The 12,018-nt window shown below is 66.5% G+C and overlaps 1 protein-coding gene across 3 annotated transcripts in view; it reads left to right on the top strand.

Moving 5' to 3' along the window:
- MED27 (mediator complex subunit 27) overlaps positions 1–11,478 on the top strand; it is a 152,208-nt gene extending 140,730 nt beyond the window's left edge. For all 3 annotated transcript variants that reach the window (XM_045846496.1, XM_045846495.1, XM_045846494.1), the window contains 2 exons: positions 8,728–8,805; positions 10,756–11,478. In XM_045846496.1, coding sequence (XP_045702452.1) covers positions 8,728–8,805; positions 10,756–10,890 — 213 coding nt within the window. In that variant the 3' untranslated portion in view covers positions 10,891–11,478. The remainder of the gene's footprint in view (positions 1–8,727; positions 8,806–10,755) is intronic.
- The last annotated feature ends 540 nt before the right edge of the window (positions 11,479–12,018 follow it).

The following is a 12,018-nucleotide window of genomic DNA, read 5'->3' as shown; positions in this document are numbered from 1 at the left end:
TCCACCCCTGGGGCTTGCGAGGGTTCCCCCGCCTGCCCGGCACTCGGGCCAGGCCCTTCTGCCCTCCGCCCCTGTGCTCACCCAGCCGAGCGAGTGGAGGGCTGGTTGCAGTTCCACTCGTTGCCTCACCAAGGTCAACAACGGCTGTGCACTGGGCACCTTTGCACACGGGGCTGTCCGTGTTCCGTGTCGTCTCGGGTGGTGTCGAGTGCACGCGGGCAGTGGATGGGGGGATGTGAAATGCGTGAAGCATGCACGTGGAGAGACGGTGCCGTTTCTATCCCACCTCCCCCAAAAACAGCACGTTTTGTGTTTGTCCGAAACCGCACACACGCCCTGGAGCCTCGTTTACACTCTGATACTAGTCCGCGATGCCGGAGGGATTCAGGGGCCCCTGCCGGCCCCTTCCTGCGGTGCACAGGCCTGTCGTCTGGGGCGGGAACAGCAGGTGGGTTTGGAGAAGGGCGCGTCGTCTGCGTTTGCGCGGAGCCCTTCCTGGCGTTCTTTCGTCGCCTCGCCCTTCACCTGCTTGTAACCGGACGCACTTGACCCAGCTCTGACAGTGCCAGGTCCAGGAGCCGGCATTTGGGGACAGGTGACAGTGCTTCCTGAGGAGCACTGGAGGCGGACGGCGTCGAAGTCCTTTCCCCTCGCAGAGGCGGCGAGAGGAGCGGGTTACGGAGCCGCCTCCCCTCCCGCTGCAGGGCCGCCTGTGCCGCCAGATAAGGAGCGCCCCGGAGAACAGTGCGGGACGAGTTGGGCTCAGCCCTTTTCCAGTAAGGCTTTCGCCTCTTTATCATCACAGGGAGATGGTGTGGGGCTCTGTGTTCTGAAAGTCTGTTTTGCATGGCTGTGCTTGCGGAGCCGCCGGCAGAGGAGAGGAACGCCGTGGAGTGGGGTCGTGACCAGGGGCCGCACGGGGCTCAGGTCACTGTGCTCACCCCCGAGGGCCAGGCGGGGGAGGGTCAGAGGGCAGGTGCCCCATTTCCACGGCCACCTGTTAAAGGCAAAGCAGGGAGCACGTTGGCACTGCAGGTTCTGAAGGCCTGGTGCAGGTTATGGGGTGAAGTTGAGCATTTCCAACTCCAAATGCCGCCCCGGCCAGTGTGGCTCAGTGGATTGAGCGCGGGCTGCGAACCAAAGGGTCGCTGGTTTGATTCCTGGTCAGGCACATGCGTGGGTTGTGGGCCGGGTCCCCAGCAGGGGTCGCGCAAAAGGCAACCACACAGTGATGTTTCTATCCCTTTCCCTTTCCCTTCCCTTCTCTCCAAAAAGAAATAAATAAGACATTTTCAAAAAATGTAAAAAAAAAAAAAAAAAAAACCTCAAAATGCCAATAGAGAAGGATTAGGTGGCAATACCCCGAAACTCTGCTTTTTACTAGTGTCACCTTTTTCTCAGAATTCTCCTTTCCTCTTGTCCGCCCACACAAGTTTCAGGGGTCCTGACCAGTGCTGCCCGTGGCATTTCCAGAAAAACGCCGAGAGCCCGGTGGGGACCTCGGCTGCTAGCCCTCCGGGCAGACCAGGCGGCCCGGGGCAGCCGCCAGTGGGACAGCTCAGCCTGAGGCAGGAGGGAGGGGCCCTGGGGAGAGCACGCCGGCGGGGTGGCCCGCGCGGCCCCCTGGGCATCAGCAGAGGGGGTTTCCCAGGGGGAGAGCGGCGCCCAGGTGTCCTGGCCGTGCTGGTGGGCGGGCTCCGTGCTGCTCCTCCACCTCCCCCACAAGACGGCTGGGCCGCCACCTGGGCTCCTGGGATGCTTGGGGGGCCTCGCTCCGGGCCTGAAGCCCAGGACTTCCCTCCCTTCCACGGTCACTGTGTGTCGTGTGTTTTCCTGCCCACAGGCAGCAGCGGTGGCCCCTGCAGAGAGCGACCTGCTGGGAAGGAGGGAAGCCTCCCACCCCGGGCCCTCCCCGTCCCAGACAAACCTGGGGCGGGGGTGGGGGGCGGGGGGACTGGCCCGCAGAGCCGAGCCCCACTGCCTAGCTAGGCCTGTTCATTCTGGGGACCGTGTCGGAGCTCAGCAGTACGCACCTGCCTAGCTCTCCTCGGGCTGTGCTGCTGCCTGGGCTAAAGACGCAGGCAAGGTTCTGCTGCCCCTCCCGCCACGGGAGGCTGCAGGGCCTGCCCTTTGTCTGCTCCCGGGGCTCAGCCGCAAGCCCTCTCTCCTCCTCATTAGACCCCTTCCGCGGGAGGGAGCGGGGAGGGCGGAGGGCTGGGCACAGCGCACCGCGGTCCCTGGCTGCCAACAGGCTGCCGTGGCTCACCGCGGAGTCCTGGGGGCTCTGTGCGCTCCGTCCTGGGGCGAAGGAGCTTTTTATAGCCCGTGAGGCTCCAGCAGAGCCGATTCAGAGAATGGAGCTTGGGGAGGGGGGCGGGCCATCTGAAAGGGCAGACTGACAAAGAGCCGGGAAGGGTTTCAAGTGTGTTCTTGTTTCCCTGACATTTAAACTCTGCAGGGCAGTCCCTGTTGCGATCTTTAACCTCCTCGTTCAAAACAGTGTGCGCTTCCCTCCAGTAACTTAGGAAGCGCGAGAGGCAATGCGCAGCTGCACCGGATGTTAAATCTCGGCAGGCTGTGTGCCGCCCCGGGGACGGGGGGGATGCTAGAGACGGTGTCAGGGGCCGGCACAGGCTTCCAGCCTCATCCCTTGGGGGCAAAGCACAGAGTCGTAGCCCAGGGTGCCCCACTCAGTCCACAGTCATTGTCTGGGGGCAGCGGGGGCAGTGCAGCCCTCGGGCTGTGCCGGCGGCACACTCCCTGCGCCCCAGCCGTGGGCGATGCTCCGGCAGGCTGTCCAGGCTGCCGCTGCCTCTGTTCGTGCAGCCTCTCGCTCACGCCCCACTCGCTTGCTCTCTTGCTCGCACTCCGGTGCAGAGACCGGCCTCTGTACCCGGGGCCGTGTGCCGTGTGGCCACCGGTGCTTGTCAGCACACAGACGGCGTCATCCCCGGGAGCGTCGGTTCTTGAAATTTTGGATTCACCGAGCACCTAGCACACACTGTCTGCCGAGATTGCCTGTGACGAAGCTAACTTGTAACTCAGTCCATGTCCCAGGACCGGGAGCTGTCCCAGTGTGCGGCAGCTGCCAGCAGACGGGCTCGGCCCTCGGGGAAGGCTGGGTGGCGTGCGTGCACCTGCTCAGTGCCGCACCTCGCCAGGGGCTCGGCCAGGAGTCGCTGCGTGGTTCTAAGTCACGGGCTCTGCGACACCTAGAGTCCCTCCCCCAAGCTCAGTGACATGTCCGTCCACAAACCCTTCTCCTCGGGCGGCACAGGTGCAGCTCTGCCCTGAAGCTCTGCCCTCCCCCTTGCTCAGAGACTGCGTGGGCGAGGCCCGTGGCAGAGGCCCCACAGCTAGACAGAGGATTTGCATGTCGTGGGCCAGTGTGGTGGCCTCGTGTCCTTCCCTGTGGGTCCCGGGGCTGCCCAGCCCAGGGGACGGCATCCACCGGCACGAGGGCACATGGGCAGTTCCACGTGTGGAAGAAAAGTTCCCAGGGTTAAGCTGGGGTTAGCTTGTCCCTTTTACAAGACAGGAGGACGCAGTGCCGCGGCCGGCTGGGCTGAGGGTGGCGCTCACCGGGCACAGGCGCACCCTCAGCGCGTGCCGTCGGGCCCCGCGGCCAGTCCGCTGGTCCGGCCTCGTTCTCTGGGGGCGGCCGGGATGCGGTGGCGAACTCAGGACTGAGCCCCTGTCTCCTGCCGGCTCCGGGTCCCCTCCTTCCCACCGGCTGCCTTCTGCGCCCGTGGACCCAGGCCAGAGAGCCTCCTCTCCGTTGTAGCAGAAGCAGGTGTGGGGGGAGGGAAGCCGGAATCCGGTCTCTACTGGGCTTCGCTTTTCAATAGCAGCTTCTAAACACGCGGGTCCTCAACTTTTCCTCCTTCTGTATCTTGCGGGACATACTTTTAACAGTAAGAGGCCCCAGCTCTCCTGGCCTAGTGGGGCAGGCCTTGGGCCGCGTGGGCTGCGTGGGCCATGTGCTCGGGCCATCAGGGTATTCGTTGCATTGGGGGGAGCCTGGCGTAACTGCTGGGCGGTGTCAGGCTCAGCTCCCACCTGGCACTGCGTGGTCACAGTCCTGCCCCCTGGTGGTGGGAAGCGGGCGGTGACCCGCAGTGGCTTGTTCGCCTGCAGTTCCTCGAGCTGCTGACATCCGAATCACGCTGGGGGCTTCTTAACAGCGCAGGCCCTGGCCCCCAGCCTAGACTACCTTCCAGAAGCTGCGGGCCGGTGCCCCAGCCCGTCTCTCTGCACCGCAAGCTCCCCGCTCCGGCCCAGAGTCTGTACTCCGCTGCAGGGCGCCTGCCACCTTAGCGGGCGCAGGAGTCCGAGGACAGTCCCTGGGCCACCGTGAGCCTGGGGGAGGAGGAGAAACCGGACGTGAGGTTAATAATAGGACAAGGTGGTCTGCCGGCGACGGTGGAAACATCACCCTCCTCAAAGCGAAGCGCCTGCAGCCCAGCCTGGGGCGGGGGAGCAGGCGCCCCCCACACTGAGCTGGGGGCCCTCCTTTCCTCCCTCATGCCCCCCACCCCCCTTTGCGGGTCCCTGTCTCCTCCCTCCTGTCCTTGGGTTCCCGTCCGCTTTGATCTCTCCACACTCCTCTTCCAAACCCCGGCTCTGGTGGGGTGAACGCTTCTGGAAGCATTAGTGCCCTCCCAGTCTCAGCCCCGCAGCCGCCGCAGCCGCCGCAGCCGGGCAGGCCGGCTTTTATCTCCCAGCGGAATCTCATTAGCTTCACAATACAGGGGTGACCCGCCTGCCTGGCACACAGTCAGTTTAAATTAGTTAATAGCCGTTTTTTTATTGTTGCCCCAGGCCTGTTTTTTTCCATGTTTAGGATGCTGAACAGAAAAACAACTTTGTTGTTGAAAAGTGTAAAACAAAAGCACATTGAAGGTGGGATGCTTTGACAAAAAGCAGGATCATCGAAGGTGAATTTCTCCACTGTTCGGCAACCCCGCCTCGCCTGGTGCTGCGGGGCTGGGTGCAGGGAGCCCGACAGTCAGCAGGGGAGGGATTGGGAAGGCAGGGAGAGAGAACACGGCAAGTGAGTCAGCCTTGTTTCCTTCTGTCGGAATGTTGCTGTGATTGGTGATGGGGAAACGCAGGAAAGTTCGGCCGTCACCACTTGGCAGCGGGGGAGTGCTTTGCGCCGGACTGTTTGAAAGGAGCTCACTGCTGGCCGGTGACAGAAAGACTGACCAGGTGCCGTGCCCGGGGGGGCCCCTCGCCAGACAGCATGGGTGTGACTCCTGCTGGGTCTGGCGGGGACCCTGTGCAGTGCTCTCAGGTCCTTCTGCTCTGGGGCAGCGGCCACGGCGACAGCTCTCCCGGCCCGCGCCGCCAACCGGGACTCTGGCGCTCCGAAGATGGGGTGGTGGGCAGGCGACGTCCGGGCACCTGGGGCGTGTGCTGTTGTCAGCACACCAGCAGAGCTGGCCGGGGCGTCTGCTGGGAGGGAGGCCCCTGGCCCGGGGCATCGGCACCTGGGCACAGACACCGTGGTCCTCGCCTGCCGTGGGTCTGCTCTTCCCCTCCAGTGCGGCGGGAATAAGGAGAGCACACCCTCGTCACTGTCACCGTCACTGTCACCATGGGGGTTAGCTCGAGGGGCCCCTGCAGCAGGGACTCATGTCAGACCAGGATTGGGAGTCAGCAAACACTCCTGGGGTCCGTGGAAATGTCCGGTCCGGGAGAAGCCCCCCCCCCCCCCGCCCCAGACCTGCGCAGTCAGCACCTGCCTGGTAGCGGGGCCCCGGGGACGCGCGTGCTCATGAACCTATGCCTCCTCCCATGCCGCAGTATCCCCGAGAACAGCTGCAGGGGCTGCCTATGTGGCCTCTGGGCCAGCCCCGAGACCCCGGCCCTGGGTCTGCAGCGGGGCCCCTGCACCCAGGGAGGCCAGCACTGCTGGCCCACAAACCACGCGCCCGGCAGCGCCGTTCCCGCACCACAGTGTGGACTCCTCGTCCTGGCCACTGTCTCGGCTCACCCTGCGGAAGGGAGCCAAGGGGGACAGACTGGTGTGCGGGGAGGAGTGCGGCGGTGACAGATGCGCTCCTCAGTCCGAGCCTTGCAGGCAGGCAGCTTGCTTTCTGCCCGCGCCGCGCGCCGCCCGAGTTGCCCCAGGGCTGGGCTCCTTCCTGCCCGTCACCCAGGAACTGGGCCTAGCAGGGGCTCCGCCCCGTGAGTCCACCCTGCGCGCGGCTCCCGACCTGGCGGGGAGCGAGGACGTGGGGACCCCACAGTCGCCCCGCTCTGCTCCAGGTGAAGGACACCTGCCCTTCCCCTCCTGATGGGGAGCCAGCGCGTGGACCGAGCCGAACTGGGGAGTTCCGGCGTGCCAGGGGCCAGGAGAGCCGGGCAGTGAGCCCTGGGGACTCCGCGCACAGACGCAAAGTCCGGAGTCCTCCGCTCCCGTCTCCCGTCCCCACCCGTGGAGGCCTCGTTCTCCGCCCCACACTCCGCCCCGGGCGGGGTCTCTGGCCTGTCAGGGCTCACGGGCAGCTCAGGGAAACTGGCTGCGAACAGTCACGGAGCGTGACACTCAGGTGACACACCAGGAGGCTGCGGCTGAGACGGATATGCCGCCCACTGCGGCACTTCACGAGAAGCTGGGACCGGGTGGGATGGCGTTTCCCAGGCTTCAGGGCAGGTCGCTCGTGCTGCGGACTGTCAGAAGCAAAGCAAAGAGGCTGCACGGCCACACAGCGTCCCGGCCCTGGAGGAGGTTTCCGGGTGCCCATCGGACCAGGGCGATAGGCCCCGGCCGGGAGCTCAGGTGGCTGAGAGGGACAGATCCGGGCTCATCCCAGGGGGCTCCCGGGGCTGGGGGTGGGCCCGCACGGCCAGGGAAGGAGGACGCCCGGGGTGGGGCCCTGCGAGGGGCACTGTAGGGCAGAGAAGTAGCTTTGTCCGTGACGGCCGGTGCGGCTGTGAGGAGCGTCTCACCAGCTGATCGCGGGCCCTTTGCCGGGGTCTGCAGCAGGCTCCGGGTGGGCGGCAGCCGGGCCCGTATGACCGACCGGGTGCCCCCGGGCCACCGTCGCTTTGCTGTGTCGGAGCAGTCGGTCCCACCCGCCACCCACCACCCACCACCTGCCGTGTCACCAAGTTATCGCTGCTGCTGTTCTAAAAAAAGCACTGCCCGTTTTAGAAAGCTGTCTGTCAGAAATGCTTACAACGAAAAGAGCCTTTGCCCTTGAAGGAGTGAGGACGTTCGTCTGAAGGTCACTTGGGCAAGGGCTTCTCAGCAGGGTCGGAGGCACGGCCTGTTCCTGCACCGGCAAGACAGCCGGTGCGGGTGCTCCTGGGGGTGGCCGCGGTGAGCGGGCATTTTCGGGTTTGCCTCCTCGTTCAACAGACGCGCACCGAGCACCTGCTCCTGCGTCCCGGGCGCTGTTCTGGGCCTCAGAGACGGCGTGATCCCTGCCCCACTTGGGGTCCACCGGCCCCCACGCAGGCCACGCGCGTCCTGTGGGGGCAGAGGGCAAGGTCAAGGTCCGGGGAGAGCGGAGGAGATGGGGAGGCAGGCTGGGGGCTGAGGTCTCTCGACCATTGTATCTGGGGGCACCGAGGCTCAGCCAGGGCTTGTCAGCGCGTCCCCTAAGCTGCGGAGCCTGCATTCTCGCCTGGCGGGGGCGGGGGCGGGGCTGCTCTGGCTTCGCTCATGGGCCCACCGCTGGGCTGGTTTCTGCACGTGCATGGGGCCCGGACCAGCCCTTCTGGCTGCTCCCCTCCTGGCGTGCGCCCTGCCCTGAGGTCCTGAGCGCGGCGCGTGGTGCCCGGTGGGGCCGGCCAACCGTAGACACGGGGCGCGCCACCATTTGTGCTCGTGCAGAGCCTCGTCGCGGTGCGGCTCAGGCACCGCCGTCGGTGACGGCAAGAACCCCTGGCGGGACGGCCGAAGTAGCCGTGTGTCGGAACACGGCCGTCAGCTCAGGCTCCACCTGCAAATTTGCCGACGGATGGCAGGCCGTGGCGGTCCCCGATGTCGTCCCATTTCAGAGCTGCAGGGGCCGCAGACGGCCCTCTGTTTCCCGGAGCACCCTGAGAGCCGGGAGGGAGGCTGCACGTTTGGTCAGGGTCCGAGGACAGGGCCAGCAGGCGCCCTCTGGCCACAGGGGTTGCCTCGGCAGACTTCAGGCCACGGGGCCCTGCTGGTGGGGCCTCGGCCTGGGCTTGTGGGACAGGCCGGGCCCTCTGGGGGTGCTGAAAACAGACCCCCACCTTCCAAGTGCTGGTCAGAGGCAAGTGCCCCGGAAAGGCAGCCACAGCGAGGCCCGGGGAGAGCTAGTGAGATGGCACCCTGTTCCTGGCCGTGCAGCTGATGCGGCCACAAGGGTGGGGCAGAGGGGGGATGGAGGGAAGCGGGGAGACCGGCTCCGCTGCTGGGAGATGGGTCTGTGCACACAGTGACTGCTCATGAACCCCCTCCTGGTGCCCCTCACCGCTCCGACCCCCCAGCCATGCCCCTCCTCTGCCAGGTTGCTGGGTGTTCCACACTCTGCAACCCCTTCTTCCTGCCCACCGGCCGCACCCTCCCCTCCCCGCTCCGAGTCTGCAAACTGGTGTTCGTACCCAGATCCTATTTTAGATGTCCTTTCCTCAGGGGACGTTCACAGGCAGGTCTGTCTGTCATCCGAAAGGGCTGCGTCTGCCTGGTTTTCTCGGAGCTGACGGGGACAGGCCCCTGACCCCCTCGTTGTCCTCGGCCCGCAGGTGACGGACCACGCCACCACCGCCCTGCTGCACTACCAGCTGCCCCAGATGCCGGACGTCGTGGTCAGGTCCTTCATGGTGAGTGGCTGTGCGAGCAAAGGCCCCCTCTGCCCCGTGACTCCCCCCGGGTGAGGCTCCCAGGTGGGCGTCTCCTTCACGCCGCAGGGGCCTCCCAGCGCGCGGCGGGCTGGTGTCCAAACGCTGGGACGGGGTGTGGGCGGGGCCGTTCCTGCTGAACGCAGGTGTGCTTCTGTCCCTGCCCAGCAGTCGGCGGTTTCAGAGGTGACCCTCCACACGGGCTCCCACGCAGGCGCGGTCGGGAGACAGTCCCCTGCTTGCGGTCGGTGCCAGGCCCTGTGCTGCCGCTGAGCGGGTGGCGGCCACCGAGACAGATCTGGCGCTTCCCCCAGACGTGTCACCCTCGGGTCAAAAGGGTTGGGGCTCAGGGCAGGGACGACCCCCAGGCAGCCTCCCACAGGTGCTGGAGGCAGCTGCTGCTGGCTCTCGCAGCACCTGCAGCGTGTTCTGAGCTGGTCATTGAACCAGTGGTGGCTCGGGGTCGGGCCTGGATACTTACACCGCGGCAACCAGCAAACGCTGATTTGGGGCTGCTCCACACCCGCCACGCCCCAAAGCCCGCCCATCAGCACGCCGCTGCCCGGATCGACCACACGACCGCCAGCTGGCCTCAGCAGGGCCAGCAGCTGGCGCCGCACACCCCGCCAGCCCCGCCAGCTGCGTGCACTCCACGCCGGCAGAGCGCCGCGCTCTCCCACCAGCAGGCCCGTCCTTCACCGCGGCGAGAGCTGCCTTTTCAGCGCCTGCCGGGCAGGCCGGCCGCGGCGGGCACCCCTTGTGCCTGTCATCCGGCGTGCTTGCCCCGACAGCCAGGCCCCTCAGCTGCGGGCCGCCTCCTGGGGGACACGGGCCTGGCTCCCCCCAGGGCCGGGGAGCTGGACGAGCAAACCCAGCTGCTCAGCACAGCCGTGCGCAGGGCGGGTCACGCACGCGCCTGGAGGTCACTCCCGCCGACCGTCTGCTGCGGGCCCCCCGCCGCCGGGGACACGCAGAAGCTTGCTGCTCACCCGCCCCCTGCGTCCAGGGGTGCCCGCTCTCCCTGTGGTGACTGGCCGGGGGCGCGGGGAGCATTTGAGTTCCCCCAGCACCGAAGAAGAACCGTTCGGCCGAGCCATCCATCCGCTGACCTCCCCGAGTTCGTTGTCGAGCCCCCGGCGCCGTGCCTCCAGAGCGGGTCAGCGTTGACGGGGACAGGACGCCCTGCGGGGGCCGCGGCCATGAGGAGCGAGGACCCGCGTATCCGTCACCTTGGCCGGCCTCCTCGAGGAACGACGTTCCCCCGCCGACGTGACGCGGGGGGACGCCGAACGACGGGGTGCGGGGGCCCTGCCGCCGGGAGGCTGGCTCACCGGCCGGGCGGGCTCTGGGTGGCGGGGCTCCGCGTGCTTCTGGCGGCGGGTCTCCTTGAGTCTGAGAATCGAGTTAGGCGGCCTCATCCCTATGCATGACGCCGGGAGAACTCCGCACTCTGACCCGCTCCAGCGCGTCCGTGCCGCTTATCGTGTTACTTGGTGGCCCCAGGTTGTCCCTGCCCCCCCCGCAGGCGCGTCGGGCCGCGCTGTGACAGCGAGTGACGACCTCCGAAATCCAATTAGACAGGAGCCCGTCGACCTCGGGGGAGGATTCTGCCAGCGGCATCGATGCGCAGTCTCCCAGCACGCGTGCCCGCGGCCACGCTGAGCGGGGGGCAGGGCAGGGTCATTGCCGGCACTCAGAGGCACGCGTGCTCACGTGTGGCCCGAGCCATGTGCCATGGGCTGCTTCTCAGCCACAGCTCAGGAGCACTTCCTGCCCCTGGGGGCAAGGGCGTCGGTTTTCAAACCCCTCAGGACGGACAGCCAGCGGCGCCCTGGGTTCTCTGTCCCCGTAGTCGGTGGGCTGGGCGGGCAGGGTGACACCCGAGGCCCCCAGCCCCCGCTCCCCCCCTCCCTCTCCTCACTCTCGTTTCAGACCTGGCTGCGGAGCTACATAAAGCTGTTCCAGGCCCCCTGCCAGCGCTGCGGGAAGTTTCTGCAGGACGGCCTGCCACCCACCTGGAGGGACTTCCGGACCCTGGAGGCCTTCCACGACACCTGCCGGCAGTGACCGGGCCGCGCCCGCCCCGCCCCGGGCCTCAGGGTAGCAGACACGTCATTCACTGCCCAGTGTCAGCGCAGGGCCCCCCTACCCCCAGCCCCCTGTTATAGAACAGCGTGTCGTTCGTGGGGCCGGCCGAGCCTCTGGAGGAATGGACTTGTCTGTGTGCTGATGAGACCCCTCGCAGGCGGGTGGAAGGCAAAGACGACCTCGTTAGAACGCAGCACGGGGCCCGGCCGGGGGCTCTGCGGTTGGAGCGTCGTCGCAGTGCGCCAAGGTTGTGGGTTCGAGCCCCAGTCAGGGCACACGCCGGAACCCACCAGTGAGTGTGTCGATAAGTGAACAACAGAGCGAGGTTCCTCTCTCTCTCCCCACCCCCCATCCCCCTTCTCTCTCTAAAATAAGCCACACAGCACGTCCTTCCGCGTACGTGAGCGGTGCCGGTGACCTGGCCCCCGGGCTCCGGGCTCCGAGTCACTCCCACGAGCCCGGAGGTGCAAGCGAGCCCTCGTGAGCATGCGTGTGGCCGGGCTGGCTGTCGGCCTGTCCCGCCCTGTGACTTGTCTTTGTGAGCAATAAATCTCCTCGCCCACCGCAGGGCCCTGTCTCCTGGTTCCTGAAGCACCGCCACGGTCCATCGGGGAGCACGCGGCGTGAGCAGCCCGGGCCTTCTGGGGGGGGGCTCCGTGACGCCCGCCTCATTCAGAGCGGTCCTCTCCGGGGGCGCGTTCCCCTCCTGCGTCCGCGCTCAGGACACAGGGCGGCACTGGCCAGTGCTCCCTGCCAAAGACCCTTGGCAGTGTGAGAAACTTTCTGAGGAAAATACACACAGACGTTTCTTGTACTAAACTAGTAATACACGCACACACACCCCAAAGGGAAAGGAACTTCCCTGTGTCACCAGCTAGGACACACGTGGGCAGGCCTGACTGGTGTGCGTGGCGTGTTCACGCTGAGTCTTGGCCTGAGCGTTACTGTGAGCAGGTTCCAGTCCAGTCTGCTGAGCTCGTGCCGGCCTCGGCCCCCGACATTGCAAGCCCTCCAAGTTCCTGAGGAGGAGGCGCACGTCTCCCGGAGCCTTCCCGGCCCCGCCCCCGCCCCCGCCGCAAGTTAGTCTCCTTGCCGTGGGTGTGCTGG

This window comes from Phyllostomus hastatus, unplaced genomic scaffold (genome assembly GCF_019186645.2).
Source record: "Phyllostomus hastatus isolate PE091 unplaced genomic scaffold, TTU_PhHast_1.1 phas_contig_495, whole genome shotgun sequence".
Lineage (NCBI taxonomy): Eukaryota > Metazoa > Chordata > Mammalia > Chiroptera > Phyllostomidae > Phyllostomus > Phyllostomus hastatus.
The sequence above is the reverse complement of the archived record's forward strand: the minus strand, read 5'-3'. Positions and strand labels throughout refer to the sequence as shown.